The sequence below is a fragment of the Phaethon lepturus genome, unplaced genomic scaffold (genome assembly GCF_000687285.1).
Source record: "Phaethon lepturus isolate BGI_N335 unplaced genomic scaffold, ASM68728v1 scaffold1691, whole genome shotgun sequence".
Taxonomy (NCBI): Eukaryota; Metazoa; Chordata; class Aves; order Phaethontiformes; family Phaethontidae; genus Phaethon; species Phaethon lepturus.
In genome coordinates, this window is record NW_010516746.1 from 88870 (window position 1) to 106482 (window position 17613).

General features: G+C 35.8%; 1 protein-coding gene across 1 annotated transcript in view; it reads left to right on the plus strand.

Moving 5' to 3' along the window:
• Nucleotides 1-17613, plus strand: part of LOC104627778 (follistatin-related protein 5-like) — a gene marked incomplete at both ends in the record, with an annotated part of 109298 nt that overhangs the window by 76416 nt on the left and 15269 nt on the right. Inside the window, 2 exons of the mRNA XM_010296150.1 lie at nucleotides 981-1142; nucleotides 3145-3279. Of these exons, the coding sequence (XP_010294452.1) occupies nucleotides 981-1142; nucleotides 3145-3279 (297 nt within the window). The remainder of the gene's footprint in view (nucleotides 1-980; nucleotides 1143-3144; nucleotides 3280-17613) is intronic.

Consider the following 17613-nt stretch of genomic DNA (forward strand, 5'->3'; position numbering starts at 1 on the left):
GATGAAGCAAACTGAGGGGAGTGGCTGATACACCAGGGGATCATGCTGCCATTTAGAGGAAACTTGACAGGCTAGAGAAATGCATGGTCAGGAGCCTCATGAAGTTCAACAAGGAGAAGTGCAAAGTTCTGCACATGGAGAAGAGCAACTCCATGCACCAGCATATGCTGGGGGTCACCCAGGTGGAAAGCAGTTTGGCAGAAGAGGACCTGGGGCTCCTGGTGGTCACCAGGTTGAACATGACCCAGCAATGTGGTAAAGAAAGTAAATGGTACCTTGGGCATAGGAGGTTCCATCTGAACATCAGAAAACACTTTTTTTACTGTGACGGTTACCAAGCACTGGCACAGGCTGCCCAGAGAGGTGGTAGAATCTCCCTCCTTGGAGATATTCTAAAATCTAGGTTTGGTCCTGGGCAACCGGTTCTCGGTGGCCCTGCTTGAGAAGGGCAGCTGGACAAGATGACATGCAGAGGTTCTTTTCAACTTCAACCATTATGTGATTCTGTGGTTATGTGTTTTATAAAGGTAAAATGGATTACTGATAGGTGTTTTGCAGAGAGGGGAAAGGTGGAGATGAAAATGTTAGAGAAAATGTTTGTGAAATAGGACAGTTACAATCGCTGTACATCACATCATAACTTACTGGTTGTACATTATTCGTATTTTATAAAGAGATATAAGGAAAAATAAAAATCTTATTAGTCAACTCCAAACTATTGAATTAGAATTCAGGCTTTTTTCATTAATAACATAGGCAGTGAAAAGAGATTTTTCTCACAGAACATTCTTTCTGCTTCATAAATTCACTGTGACAGAGTTCAGCATTGAATGTCACTGAGTATGTGACTAATACCACATCTGTGTGTTGTACTGTTGTTATATATAGCTGCAGGACTCTTTAGAATTGCTTATAATTATTTTTCTTAAAATGAAGATAATAGTTTTCTCCACTAAATTACAATTGTTTCCTGCCTTCAGTTCCACCAGTCATCCGAGTCTATCCAGAGAGCCAGGCAAGGGAACCAGGTGTGACAGCTAGCCTTCGGTGCCATGCTGAAGGTATTCCCAACCCACAACTTGGTTGGCTGAAGAATGGAATTGATATCACTCCAAAGTTATCCAAACAGCTAACTCTTCAAGGTAAAGGGGTATATTTGTTCTATCTACAGGTAGTAAATGTTTTATCAGTGCATCCTTTCCATACTAGCTATCCTTCTTACATAGTTTTAACTCAGGGTTGAGGTCTAAGCTAAAACATTTCAGAAGATGTCTTCCAGTTACTCCCCAGGGCACATATTCTCTGTTTTCTCTTTATTAGAATAATGGTTGTACTTACGGACAGGACTACCAGTAAATTCCAATATGCTCTTCTCTATTAAAAAATGTGTAGTTTCAGAGTAGAGCAAGCAACCTAAGACCCAATCCCAACTCAAAATTTGTCACTGCAACTATTTTAATGCTGTTCAATGACTATTCAATGCTAATATTTAAATTTAGATCAGAACATGGACAGAACTTTACTGCAGCTCAGTTGAAAAGAGAAGTACTTTTACTGATAAGAATGTCAGTAAGACTTGGACCTGATGGTGGAAAGGACAGGAGGAGGGCTACCTGAAATAGATGTGCTGTTTTCTGAGGGTTCTCAGCAGACCTCCAAGGGAGTGCAGAGACACTGCACGCGCGCGCGCGCGCACACACACACACACACACACACACCACCCCACCCCACCCCCCCCTAAAGGAAAAAAATAATAATAAAGGCCAAAGTATGAATCTTCTATGAATCTTTAGGGCTCACCAAATTCAATAAACCTGCCCAGCACAAAACCTTCTACTTTCTGCAATCCTTCTGGTGATTTGTCATCAGCTATAGAAAAAAATCTCGTGCTACCAGTGTTCGTTTTAAATCATTTTCTCGTTCATTTGCAAAAACAGGATGTGTATTAGGATAGGACAGCAATCACGCTGCAGTGTTAAGAAGCAGTGGGACAGTCAAGCAGTGAATGTTTCTCTGAAGAGAGTCTTACCTTCCATATAGGTGTCATAGTCCTCTGTTCCTTCATGGCCCTCTCTCCTGGATATAGGTTAACTATTTCCTTGCAGAAACACTTTCCACTATAAGGAGAAAGTGGTGGATGCCTCTTGCACAGTAGCATTCTGTTAATTTCTACTGTAGGAATTTGAGAGGAAATTTTTTCCCTCACTTGTGTGTAATATATTTGTAATAAATAAGAATGGTTCTTCTCTAAGAGAAATGCCTTAAATTCCATTTTCTTGAATATATATATATTTGAAATAAAATTTTGAAAGCTTCATTACATTTTCCCTGAATTTTTCCTGAGTTGAACTACCTATGCATTAGCTTCAAGCAAAGGTGGCCTAGAAGGGGTATTACACCATAACCCAGTGCCCCTTCTAGTCCGTATTTTAGAATACTTACAGAGCTGTTCTTATAAAATAGATCCTACAGTTAAACAAGTATGCAATACTTAAGATGCAACAAATCACTGGTCACATCATTATTCACTTCACATTATTTAAAAGACCCTTGCCTGTGAAACCTGGACCATTGAAACCTTCCTACCCAAGCTGACATACAGAAGTAATTTCCATAGACTCCTACACTGATGTAGGTGTAAAATTCCAGTGTGCCTGTTTTTTCTGTTGCTGCACTGAATTCACATGAAAACAAAACCAGGTGCCTCTGGTTACTAGAAACAAATAATTATATTAAAATTATTATTTATGTTGACATTTTAGCCCACTATGTTCCACGGAAACCTGGGTTATTTTGTGTAAAGCCAGTAATAGTGTCAAGTGACCAGATGCAATGTAATAAAAACATAATATTTAGGTGATTTAAAAGACAACCATAGTCACTTAAACATATATAAAACCTCCGACTGATATTTGGATCTGAAGTGCAAAAATCAGATGAGGTATTCCAGCTATCTATGGGATGAATAAAAGTATATGTAACTCACTAGCCAGTTGAATACCTAGGGGTTAGTTTGGCATACCTCCAAGTTAAGAACTCAGGAATTAAAATGGTCTAATTAACGTGAGCTGAGAAAGCTGTCTGAACATATATTCTGAAAGCACTGTAGCATGTCTGCATGTTGAATATCTCCTCTCCTTTCAGCAAATGGCAGTGAGGTTCACATTAGCAATGTGCGCTATGAAGATACAGGAGCATACACTTGTATTGCAAAGAACGAAGCGGGGGTAGATGAAGACATTTCTTCTCTTTTTGTAGAAGATTCTGCTCGAAAGACCCGTAAGTATTTTAAGTATAAAAATACATTTATCCCTCACTTAAACATTAAATCGGTATTAAAAACTATGAAACAGTAAATAAATTAATATGAGCATGTGTAGAAAACTGGCACCAAAGGCTGTATGCGTAATCCGAGGTTTATTTAAAAGGAAAATGAAGTTTCTGATTCATTCTGTGAATCGACATATTTTTCATACTGCTGTTAAAATTTGGATAGTTTCCTCATGATAGATTTGTTGCATATGAAGGGAATATGAAGGGAAAAAGGAACTGGATGCCTAAATGAGCAAAGCAGTACTCCTGGTGTGGTTTCTGGGATTGGTGAGGGTATAGGGGGAAGACCTTTTCCAATCTTTCTTCCTATATGTTCTTGAGATATACCAAGAGTTAAACGTGGCCGTCGGGACATGAGTGTCATCACGGGACTGGATCTCACCTGCTGGAGTGCTCAGCAGTTCCAGATCAGTTCCAGCCTGCCCGTGCCATCTTGTGCCCGGCTAACTGCAGCTCTCGAGAAATGCAGAGCGACAGTGACCACACGCACTTGTTGAGCTGGGACTTCAATGTGCCAAAGAAATCTACCACTACCAAAAAGTAGCTTTCTTTACCGTCTCTTGAATAAACTCTGTTTACCCATTATTTGTCTGCCTTGCTACTTCTTTCCCTGTCATTTTCTTTCTTCTGCTCAGAAAAATCCATTCCTGAGTTTACACTTCACCTGTTTGTTTTTGCTTTTTTTGTTGTTTTTTTTTCTTTTAAATCTGTTCCTTTAATGACTACTACATATTCATTATTAATATATGTAGTAAAATGATAGTTATTTTACTAGTGAGTCTGATTGCATTAACTTAAGGTATTCCTATTTATCTAGAAGGTTATTCAACAGTGACAAGTACTCGACAGACGATACTAGAGGCAGAATTACTAGCACTGCAAGTCTGCCTGACACTTCCTGTCGTAAGACACTGAGTTTAGTTACATATAGGTTTATTAAGCTTTAAATGTTTCAGAGGAAGTCTTCCATGCAGGAAAGTTTTTTAATCCAAATGTTAATATCTTTACTTAGCTGCCTTAAGTAACACTAATTGTAACTGTCATTTCAAAAGCCTTAACATGTTTTTTTAAGTGTCATGAAAATGTCTGCTCAGATATTTCTGAGAAGGCAGCTGAGGATAAATAAGTTGTTTGATCATGCTGAATTTCTAGTGATATGAAGTAGCTCAGTCACACCCGTTTGCCACAAGTCTGCGGAAAATGTTGTGAAAGTTGCCGAATTACAAACCCCTTACAAACTAGAATTTGTTTATGTTTTGGTTAAGACTTTTTTGGCCTTAACAACAAAACATTTCTATCCAACTGTCCAGTTCCCAAGTATTTTAGTTACATAATTGTCGTGTCCTCTGAAGACCTGATCTGCAGTGATTGTGCAGGAATAGTCACACCTATACAAAATGCTGTTTTCAGGAATTTTAATGTGATGCAATACTTTTAGATCAGCTAACTTTACAGGATTTGTAAAATCATATGCTATGCAATGAACACTGCTTGCAACAAATGCTTTGAAGTCTACTAGAAGTAAGTTGTTATGATGACCGCTGGTGTCATGAAAGATGTAGATGAAGGAAGACAGACTATAAAGCCAACTATTTTGAAGATAATTCATCCAAAAGACACAGTCTCCTTCCTTCCTGTAAGTCATTTACTCTGCAAGTTCTGTGTTGTATGTTGAAGGGAAGCATCTTATCATTGTGTTCCTTGGTGTCTGAACATGGTTTCCTAAAAATTGGTGGATGTGTAAATACACATATAATCCATACATGTGTAATTACATCATTCAAATATAGTTGCAACAGATATTTACATGAGATGTTTACTCTGCTATGCTGATTCACTTACCTTGGCTCAGAAACCCATTTCTGTAGAAAAAGCAATTACTATCAATATCATTATAACAACTACATGAATAAACTGCCTTTGCAGGTACAAGTTTGATAGATACTGTTTAGACAAATGCTTCTGTTTAAAAAAATCCCTTTACAGGGAAGAGTTACTAGCATTAGAAAACTGAAATTAAGAGTAGAAGAGTTTTATTATTAACTCTTCTACATTTGTTTTTATATTTTTCCCAAAACACTGGTTCATGCAGCAAATTAGGGATTATTAGGGAAGAAAATGACATAGGTAAAACCAGCTGGATAGGACTGTGGGCCTTTGATTCCCCACCCACACATTTTAAACACAATGCTACTATTACCTTAATTTAAAGCTTACTGATTAGGTCACAAGTTACATTCTAAAGATCTCTGGTGATGTAAATGTGATTTCATATGATCTGATATAAATTATACCTGTCATAGATGAAATTGTAATAAATAATTTTGCTTTTATCTTCTTTTAAGAGAATAAAGCAGGCATGTTTATTTTTTTAATCTTTTCTTTTTTCCTTACTTGAATACTTAATTCTGGAAATCTTAGGATATTTATATGAACAAAAGTAGAACAGATTCTCACTAGCTTGTCAGTTAATCTGGACTTGTCTACTTTTTAAATGTCACATAAGGTAAAAATCATAGCAAAATAAAAGCATTTCAGAACATTGAGTTATTGAGAGGGTAGTGAGAATTTTTGCAGTGGAGCTCTAAAATATAAACTACAATTGCACTGCATTGAGCATGACAGTAATTTTGTAAATCACATAATGAACATAGAACATTTTTACCAGCGTATGTATTTTATTTCCTAGAAAGTTTAATAGTTAATAAAGTAGTTGATAGAATATTAAGGAAATGTTCACTTTTGTACTTATCTGACCCATTATTTATGTGCATATGAAATCTTTTGGGGTTTAATGCTACTTTGCATAATAAGCTAAATTTTTGGTAGTTATCTGTGGAACCTCATTTTCAACACATCCCAGATTTATTATGTGGAAAACTCAGTAAAGTGCTTTGAGAAAACTTAATGTATGTATCAGAAAGGGCATGGATAGCTCATTCCTTTGGGAATGGGTAGTGTAAACAGCTCCTGAGAGACAATCTTACAATTTCCAGCTCCTCTGCCTAAATTAAAACCAGTGTCATTGTGAACAAATAAATTGTTAAATAATAAGAGAAGCTTTCCTTCACCTATGTGCCTAAAAATTCAGGTTTCCAAAATTCACAGCATGGGTCAAGAGGCATTTAATGTATTATAAAAAGAAAAGTAATAGAGTTAAGAGCAAACCTATACTAATTTGTGGGAAGTGTGATGCTAGTAGCAAAAATAAAAATATATATAATGTAGAGTATGACTTAGGGTTGCCAGGCCATTGTTTTTTTAAAGTTTCCAGTTTCAGAAATTTGGATTCCAGTTCCCATGAAAAGTCAATATACTTCAATGATAATGGTTCATCATCAAGTTGCTAATTGGAGGTGGAAGTGAATGGAAAATACTGTGAAAGTGCTTTGTCATCCAGACTTGTTCAGTAGATGCCAGCACTGAACACTGAACCATTGTTCTGTCACACATAGGTAAAATTTTTAATAATGGATGACAGGCTCAAGCATAGTTTAGCCTTTTCTTAGCACATCAGCCTTTTACAATGTGCACTAAAAAATAAAACTTCTGAAAATATGTTTTCATTTTGGCATTGTCTCAGGCAAGAAGAGTTGAATTATTTTCCTTAAAATACCTTAACTTCAGCATTGGTTTTTGCCAGTTAACTCATTCTGTAGCTGAAATTTAGTATACTTAACATCTGTGTCCAAATACATGCACACATTTTGCTAGATTTGTGAAGTTGTTATGGAATTTTTTAGTTTATATTACCTATGTAAACATCTGTTATAAGTACAAGTGATAAACGTCTGGTGCTGTCTGTTATCAGTTCCCGTTTAATTCCTCTGATGTCGACCTTTTAGACTGAAGCATTCCATTATTGTTGTCTGTCTCAAGCAACAGCTTTTTTGTTGCTTTTAATTTTTAATGTTTTTGCTAATATATCATGACCATTCCTGAAAGAGATGTTAGGAAAGAAACATGATTTTACTTATGTTAAAAAGCTTTTTACAGCACAATCTGGGATTTGATGTTGGTGGTTCATGCAGTGACATTATCACTGGAACCTACTGCAATGAAAATATTTCTCCAGTGTTGGACACAGTAAAAGTCACCAAACAATCGGTGATTTATATAGCGGGTGGACACTTCTTGGGAGTTTGGTAGAGTTCTATGGACTACCAGAACAGATTTGATTCTCAATGTAACTGCTTTTTCTTTTCTCCCTGGGCTTTTGTGGATGTGAAAGTGAGGATAATTTTTTTATTGTGCTCTTGGCTTTTCTTGCTTCCTTGAGTGGTCCTCCAAGTAGCATCCAAGGAAAGGTAGATAAGAAGGGATAAGACTGAGTAAAATGGAAGTGAAAGAGACCTGGGGAGAGGGACAACGGAAAAGGCCAATAATGTGAGGAAGAAAGGGAGGACACAGGCAGCAGTATGTGAAAGAGGACAGGTTAGCGAGAACACTTAAACACTAAATGAGAAAGAATGGGAGGAAAAAGGGATAGGAGCACAGGGGGAAAATGATCTCTTTAAAGCTCTGTAATAATCCTCTGTAAGATGTGGAGTTGCATCCAGGAGTATCTAGTCATTTTCATGCTTACTAAATTTTGTGATCACACAGCAACAGTGTACATCCTGCTGCTGCTCCTTTTTAATCCATGTGGAGAGCAACACTACTTCTAGTACCAATTAAAACATTAAGGGAGATATCTGAGAAGACTGAACTTTCTGTTGTTCTAGTAAGTGGAAAATTTTATTTAACTTACCTTTTTAAGTAAGACAGTATATTGGAGTATAAATGTATATTAAAAGAAAATCTGCAAACATGAAAAAAAATTAGTCAGAGAAGGCTTGTAGGTAGAAACAGTCCATAGTGTGAGATAATTTTGATAGCATTTATTTATCTAGTTGTTCATGTATCATTTTGACCATCTCTGACACAAAGTAGTTCGTTTCCCTTATCTAAGTGTCTAAATGCAGTTTTACTCATTAAACTCTGAGTAATTCCTCTTCAGGCTTTGAAGTATGCTGCTTCTATATCAGACCTGAAGAAGGGCTTGTAGGTGTGAAAACCTGTCTGCTTTTTCCAGTAATACCAATTGCTGCAGAGCCAATTGAGAAACGCCTGACTCTGTTGTCTTGAGAACCTCTGTGTATGTGTTGGAAGGTTACTATTAGGTGCCCAAAAGCCTTCTCTTCTCCAGGCTGAACAAGGCCATTTCTCTCGTTAACTTTCTCCCTGGTGTGCATATATTTTATAATGTGGTCTTTGTTCTCCCTTCTTCTTCCCAGCAGGGCCCTTGCCTGCAAATTTTTAGATTTTGTAATCTCTGTTGGAAAAGCTATATTTTAACCTGAGAAAATTTGGCCTTAAGCTGAAAGTAAATGTTTCATGAAAATTCTCTACTGGAACGGGAAAGTACTTACCATCATTATGACATTTTCTACAAATGTAAAACTTTTTTTTTTTGCTTTTTCTACCATATATTATTTTTTCTGTATTAATGAGCATCTTAGATTCATACAGAAAACAAAAATTCAAAACACCTCTGTATATCTTGTGCCTTCTTTACTGGCTTACATATGTTTTCAGAACATTAATTTTAAAGTACCGTGATTTTGATAGTCAAAAAGAGCCATACAGCATGTACAGTGAATAGATCTGTACATCCTACACTTACAACAGTAGCATCTAAGATATTTCTGAATGCAAGAACTGAGCGGTTTAATACTCTAGAGACTGGAAACTTTTTGTGCTGTGAATTCCATTTTCCCTCAAGTTTGTAGTTAAAGCCATTGAGAATGAGATAGCTGGTCTGGGTGATAGCTGGATAACCCCTGCAGTGACTGGTAAAAACATTCTGTGGATTAACAACCTGGTCCAAATCTCATTGAAGACAGCAGAGTCTCCCCTACTGTCATGCCCCTCTAACAATACCTGAGAGAATTCATCTGTGTTGGAAGGAGTCTCTGGCATAATCACATTTCTAATACAAGCAGCAGTCTAAAATATGGTTTTAGTTTTATTCCAATGTAGTTTGATTTTTCAGAACAGATATTTCATGGATTGATAGATTTAAGCATGATGGAACCATTTCATCTTAACTCCAATCTACCTTCTCCATTTCACAAGACATTAAATTGCATCCTGTCCTGCCTGAACACAGATCTAATGCCTGTTTGCCTGAAGTGTATCCTTCCAGAAATGCATCTACCTCAGAGACACAAAGAGCAAGAGAATCCCTCATGTCTCTTGGTATTTTGCTTTACTAATTAATCAGTTCCAGTAATATAGAATAATGCTTATTTTCCATTTTGAAGTCAAATTTTCCTTCAGTTTCCTCCTTTGATTCTCAATTTTTCCCAGTAAATTGACCTCTTAAGAATTCTTGCCCTATGAATATACCATCATTAGATATTCATTACTTTCTCTCTCACACACTAAATAGAAATTTCTCATAGGGCAGTTACCGTAGGACTCAGACGGTCTTTTTGCCTTGAGGATTGTAATTGGTTTTGGTACAGTTTTCTTAAAAAATGGGAAATTGTCTTTGCAGAAGCAAATGTATTATTTTTTTCTTTCATTTTGTGGGGATAAAAATACATATTTGATAATATTTTGCTTTGCAATCCACTGATCCCTTGTCACTTTTTTCCACTAGTATCAGCAGCGGAAGTTTAGTTTTATATGTTTATCTACCACGTGCCCTATATCCTACCAGGCCTCACTTTCCAAATCCTGCTCCTTCCAACAAGTCTCAACCCCTGCAGTGTAGATATAGTCTGCATTATTTTTCCCTAGATGTCTGAATTTCCATTTGGTTATATCAATATGTAATTTCTTTTAGAGATGTACTTGACAAAGTAATTCAAACAACTTTTTGAAACTCTGTTATTTATCAAAACAGGAAATTCGCAGACTTCTTAGGAAATTATTTTATGTTTGTTTACAGATCATTGATGAAAACGGTTAAGATGGTTAAGACAAGACTCATTACCCTTTGCTTTGGACACATTCCAGCACTGTAGTCTTCACCTTTAACTATAATGATTAAACATTGAAAACTACTTTTTCAGATTAATCACTTTGGCAGTTTTTAATTCAATTAACAGGAACTTTACTACTATTGTATAACTCTAATATATAATCAGAATATTCTGATTAAAAATTTAGTAAAATTCTGGGTTACAGCTATATGAATTTTTACATTACCAAAATTATAATTGCATCGAAGAATACAATCAGGTTTGTTTAAGAAGACCTGGTTTCCATTAGAACATATTAGCTGACCTATAGTCCTTTGATTTCTTAATGAATTGAATTCTGTCCGAATGTTGTTTATTCTTTTGTCTGGGACATATACCCCAGTCTAACTAGCCTCCAGATGGTGAGCTGCTAGAGGTATACGTAGTGGTACACCCCTCCAACTTTCTGATATATTCTGAAATTTCTTTAAAACTAATAGCACCAGACCAAACGTCCAAAACAACTTTAGCAAGTAGTTTTATGTATTACATTTGTACGTGGTTATTTTAAATGTCATGACTACACATAATTTTTTTGTTCCTTTGTAAGGTAGAAAGTATTTAAGCAGCCTCTGTTTTGAATTATTATCCTGCTTCTGTGTAAATACAGGACAAAAATAATTATAGAAGAATACTGTCAATGGAACATTAAAAGAAAAAATCTCATTCATATCAGTACGATTTTAACCTTGAGTAGCTTTGGTATCACAATGATTTTCTTCTCTCTTTAGCAACCATTTGTGGTGATTTCCAGGGCCTTTGGTGTTGCATTGTTGTAAAAAAGTATCAAGCTGATGGAACTTCTGTTAGCACAAAAATGGGATTTTAATTGTAACTAAGGCTGCTCCTTTTCTTAAGGACTGCTATTCCTCTCTTTTTTTAAACAGGATCTTTATTCTAGCACTCCAACATCTCTGCAGCAACGGATAAAGGTGGCTTTACATTTCCTAACTTGCAGTACGTGCAGATTCATTTTAAGGAACTCTCAAACCTTTTATTGACTGATAGCTTTCTCTTCCATTCTACTGGATTTAGCAGCATTTAAAGCATGAGCACACAAATTGACAGCTCCGCTGCAGATTTATGCTGATGACTACCTTTGATAGTCACAAAGAGTTTTGGATCAACCTAACTCCTAGAAGCCATAAGGCAAGCTGAAATCATCAGCTTGCTCTTGTTGAAACACTGTGTGGAAGCTGAAGAATTCAAATATAGAACAAAGATAATTTGACAGTGTATCTTGACAATACATTTATGAGAAAGGTGGAGTGGGCAAGAGATTGCTGCCTTTTTTGTTGATGCAAAGTACAATAATAATCACAAATAGAGGAGGAAGAAATAGCAACTTCGATCTATGGGATTTATTTAGGTTACATTCAGGTAGTATTAGGACCAATGGAACTGGTCCAAGTTTCAATTTTTAGTCAAAGTAACATTGGCTGAATATGGAATATAATGCTTAGCTAAGGAATAGAAATAAACCATTTTGTGAGCTTAAAAAAAGATAGGGAGGAAAAATTATACTAGCATGGGAATATTTAATTGAAATAATGGAATAGAGTATATCTGTGAAATCTACAGCTCTAAAGAAGAAAATCTGACAGTACAGAAAACAGGAAACAAAGATTGAACATCAAAGGCAAAGGAATATTTTCAGGCATGATTTTCAGATACTTAAAATTATTTTCTTCACTGCTAGTAAAATAATTTGAAGTAAAATAACTTTAAAATTCCATTTTTTCTTTCTTGATGACTTCGGCAGGTGTATCAGTTCCATCTTGATTTCTTCTCAGTTTCAACTTGGCATAATTCTATGAAACTGAAGTAATAGATCATAAAAACATGTGCTGTTCCCTTTAAAGCTAAACAGTTTTGTGGGTTTGTTGTTATTTATTTTATTTTCTGTTTTTTACAATATTTTCATTTAAGAGAAATGTTTTCCAAAACTTCATTTTATAAAATGCAGTTTAGTTTGCCTGTGATTAGTATGACTTCTTAAGTACTTCTCTAAATTTTATTGAGACATATGTGTGCACCTTGGGGAGACAACTGTCATGATAGGAAGTTATCAAGTAATGCTATTAAGGCGTTTTCAAGACCAATTTGTCTGTACTTGATGGTATTTTAATATTCAGTGGCTTTTACTCTTGGTCATCAATCACAGACTCTTGTGTTACTCAGTTCACATGCTATGACATCATCATATATTGCAAAGCAATTTCTCCTACAGATTGTTTCACCTAGGCACACAAAGCAGGATAAAAATTATCTGCCTCATGCACTGTGTCTTGGGGCTAAATTTAAAAAATAATATACCTGTTCCACACCATCAAGCAGATCTATTTCTAACTGTGCCTTTTTTACATAATGTCATAGTCCTATCACCTAACAAGAGATTATGTGATCTGAATTCTACTGACTTGACAGGTTTATGGCCATCAAAAGCAACCAGGCATCTCCACTGTCTAGAACTTGGAATGAAACTAAAAATCTTTTGACTGTGATTTATGGCCTAAATTCTCTTCTGAAAGGCTTTATGCAACTTTAATGGGATCTTCCTGTCACATCTTATACTGAATGGTACCTATTTACCTAATTTCCTCAGAGATAATTTATGCTGGCATTTTATTTTATGGCAGAGCTAAACAAGTTTATACTTGTTGACATCATCAGAGGCAAAGACTTATTTCAAACTTCCAAGTATAGGGTAGAAATTTGGATCATGAACCATTTTTTCTTCTTACTAGTGTAGACTGGATTGTGCTATGGGAAAGGACTTCAGCATGATTTATTCTAAAGATTTATAGAAAAAAATTAAACAATAACCTAACATGGTCATATTTGACCAAAAATAAAGTGTCAGCTGTCACTTTTAACTGATAAACAATAGTTTAATATTCATAAAAATAGATATTTGGTTATTGCATTAACTTAACCTGAAACAAAATTAAGGTGCATGTCACATAAGAACAAAATGGAATTTTGATACACTTTGTAGCGGCATCGTTACTTTAAAAATAGTAGAAGCAAGCAATAAATAACTTTGGAAAAAAAAATGTTTGTTTGCTTCGCAAATAAACTAAGGCTTATATATAATTAAATTTGTATATAAACCCAACAAATCTGTGTTTCTTATAAAATAAAAATAAAATTAATAAGAGATAGGTGCATAAATGTTTTCATCCTGCTTGATAGTAGAAGTTGAGCAAAAAGTAAATCACCTTAACCTCACCTTCACTTTTTAGCATTATTATTTTTAAAATTAAAATAATAATTAAAAACCATGTGGTTCAGCAAGCAGATAGTAATGATTGTATGGATTTACTCTGTAACATAAGGGCATGTGTTTATACATTAGAGATATGAAAAAACAGAGCAAGATAACAGATACATTCTCTTTATGATGTGTATACAATTAAGCAGAACAGTTGACAATGGTGGTGCCTATCAGTGAAGTAAGCAGATAGTATCCCTTCAAACATCTTGAAATTACTTTTTTATGCAATTAAAAGTACAGCAGATTATGGTGGGACAATTCTGAAAAATAATGTTGAATTCCACACTTGCCATATGACCTTATTGCATCTTCCTCATTGTCCTGTTTTCTATTACATCTACCTGTGACCCCTTGCTATTGTGGGAGTAAAGGCTTGGAAAGGAACAGTAGATTCCTACTTGATGGTGCAAAGTCTAGCACAATGAGATGATGTGAAACTGTTGACTTTTATTTATCCGCTAGTACATTCTGATAGAAATTCAGGTAAAATATTTACAGAATTTTAAATGCAAAGCTTGTGTTTTGAGAAGACAAAACCTGGAATTAACAACAGTGGCTCTATATTCATGAACAATCATTATTTGCATTCAGAAGGTATCAGTAGATTTTCCCCCCCTATTTATTGAAATAACATATAATGCAGAAAAAATCTTTTTCTGCTGTTTTCCCCTCTTCTTAAAGCCATTTTAAACTGCCTTCTTCTCTCTTAGTGCAGCAAGCTAGGACATTTTTCAGATGTTAAGGTTTTAATTGATATCTATTTTGTTTGAGTGCTTGTGCAACAAAATAACATTTTATGAAAGTATTTTATTTAGTTTTCATGGTATGTAATGCCAGGAGAATAAAAAGGAAAATTTCAGATTATTTAACCAAACATATATAAAATAGGTACAGAACAATGATAATCTTTAATTTAATTTTTTTTTTAAGTTAATAGATTTTAAAAGCTTATTCTGCATTTTCTTAGATAATGACCACTGAAGCATGTGATAGAAAAGAGAAAACTGTTTCTGGAAGAAAATTAAGTATTGTACTTCAAGAACAAGTTTCTTTTCTGAATCTTATTGCCTTGACCTTGTTTTTCTCAGGATAAATATAGTATTGTGTGCTTATTATTGATAATGTGAACATCTAACTGTGTTGCCAAAAGGAAGCGGAAGAGCTACATTTAATCTCCAAACTCACTGAATGTCAATCTTACTTTATATATATACTTTATTTCCAACTGTTGTGCCTTAAATGTTTGGAAAAAACAAATGTAGGGAGGAAGACCACTGTAGTTGACAGAGTTGAAAGCTTTGACATTGGCTGTTGAGACAGAAAAGTGAAGGCAATGACGTTTATTACCAATGTGTTAAAAAGGAGTAGGATACACAATTTATTTGGAAAGTGACATTGTAGTACCCTCTTATTCATTTAGTAACAGCAGTACCATTGATTTTTGCAGTTGCTGTTTCCACCCAAAGGGGATGAGAATCTGTACTGCTGTTACAGTCTGCTGCAGAATTTCATGAAGTACTAAGGACAGAGTTTACTGAAAAATGTGCAACCTATTACCATTTAGCCAAGATAGAAAATGAGTAACAAAGCTGAAGAGTAGGCTTTCAGATGTTATGTTAGCTACTCATAATCAAAGGGTGGGTCTGAGCACAAAAGCATAGAAAAGCTATGTAAGGACTATGAAGAGTGGAGCTGTAGATGTGCTTGGAAAAAAAAAAAAAAAAGAAAGAAATCCTCTTTCAAGAAAAAATGGATTCTCCCCTGTTCTGCACTGGATGGGTGGTGGGGGAGAGAGGCACAGTGCAGGGTTCTTTTTGGATATCAATATAAAAGGCCCAACAACAACTGGTGTAATAAAACATCTGCTTTAATAAGATAGAATAAAAAGAGGAATATAGATATCAAGTAAATTTTACGTTCCTTCAGATGCTGGGCGTCCCACATTCATGTGGCTTCAGGTGAACTCCAGATGGATTTTCCCATGGCACACTGCACAGATTCTCTCAATAGAGAGGTTCCCTCTGCCTCCCATAATGTGGTGGCTTTTATCTTGTGTAACAAAGAAAACCATAAATCTTCTGGAAGGTTTTCTCTGTCATAACACCCACCAGTGTGCAGTGCAGGCTGTTATGGGCATTCCAGCATATAACCTTGCAGCAGCTACCTATGCTAACATACAGGCTTCTCAAGCCATAAGTACAAGGTCCAATGTAGCCGACATAGTCTGCTCAAGGTCACTAACTCCTTGAATACAGAGTCTTCTGCATGGCTCCCAGTACATCTCTTGATATTATTTAATGACTATATGTTGTCTGAATTCCCTTCTTTTTATAAATCAGGGAAATAGGGCACAAAAGAAGGTGGTGGTGTTCTGTCTTAAAACCAGAAAATTTTACTGACATCTATCAATAATTATGTATTTTTACATCTTGAAGTTTGTAAACGTGTGAGAATTGAGCACAGGGTGTGGCTGAGGATATTAATTTTTGCTTAACCAAAAAGGAAGTTTCCTTAGCATACTTTCCACCTACAGATGTTGTACTTATTCCAGCATGGCAGTCTTTATCTCAAGACTGGACATTTTTCTTGAATAGAAGTTACAGTGATTTAGAAAATAAGTGAAGTTTCTTGATCTATATTAGGTGAGGTGAGGGCTGTTATTTATGATTTTAAATAGCACTCAAATAATGTCTCATTTTTCTTCAAACTTATTTGTTAATTTTAAAATTAATACATGTGGGGTTTTAAAGCCCTCTATCCTCTTTTTTTTTTTTTTTTGAGCAAAGCTCAGAACCATACATATCATTTTGCATTAACACGAATTAATATGTTCTGTACTTGGTATCTTAAATAATTTCATTTGATACTGTGTAGTTCCACACAGTTGAATAATTGTAATTACTTTTTTATTTTCTTTCCTATGTCACTCCTAGAAAAAAGACTGATAAAAAGTAGAACTTTATGGCTAAATTTACAGGACATCAAATGCTATATATTAAACGGTTCTTTCCTCACAATGTGAAGAGAAAACTAATTTTAAAGAAAATCCTCCAGGTTGCCCTGGGGAAATTAATTTGCTTTATTACAGAAAAAAGACTATATAAGATGACACAGACAAACACAGAACTGTCGTCAATATAAAGCCACTGTCTGGGTATGCAGGGATAAATTTAGACATTCCAAAACCCACTTGGAGCTGAGTGAGGGACATGAAGGGCGAAAGATGGACTTCTATAGAGACATCAGCGGCAAAAAGATGACTAGGGAAAATATGGGTCTGCTGCTGAGTGGGGCAGGGGACCTGGCAACATGGAAGGGGCTAACTTGTACTGAAGGTCTTCACATCAGTCTTTACTGGCAAAATTGTCCCCAGGAATTTGAGACCAGTGGGAAAGTCTGGGAAGGAAGTCTTCCTGTGGCAAGGAAGCTTTACCTGTGGTGGATAAGATCAGATTACAGACCGTTTAGACAAACTGGACATTCATGGGTCAAAGGGCCTGGATAGGATGCACCCACAAATGCTGGAGAAGCTGGCCCATGGCATTGTGAGGCCACTCTCGATAATCTTTGAAGGATCACGGTGCTCAGGGGAGGTTTCTGCAGGCTGGAAGAAAACCAATGTCATTCTTCAATAAAGGCAAGAAGGAGAATCCAAGACATGATGAGTCCCTCAGCCTCACCTTGATTACTGGAAAGGAGATGGAGCAAATAACCCTGGAAACCATTCCCAAAAACATGAAGGACAAGAAGGTGTTTAGGAGCAGTCAGGATGGATTTAGGAAGAGGAAGTAATGCCTGGTCAACCTGACAGCAATCAGGTGACTGGCAGGGTAGATGAGGGGAGGAGTGGATGTTTTTTCTCTTGTCCTTACAAATGTTTTGAACACTGTCTCCCATGACACCCTCAAAGACAAACTGGCAAAGTACAGGCTAGATGCACAGACAGTGGGGTGAATTGAAACTGGCTGAACCGCCAGGCCCACAGGATGCGAT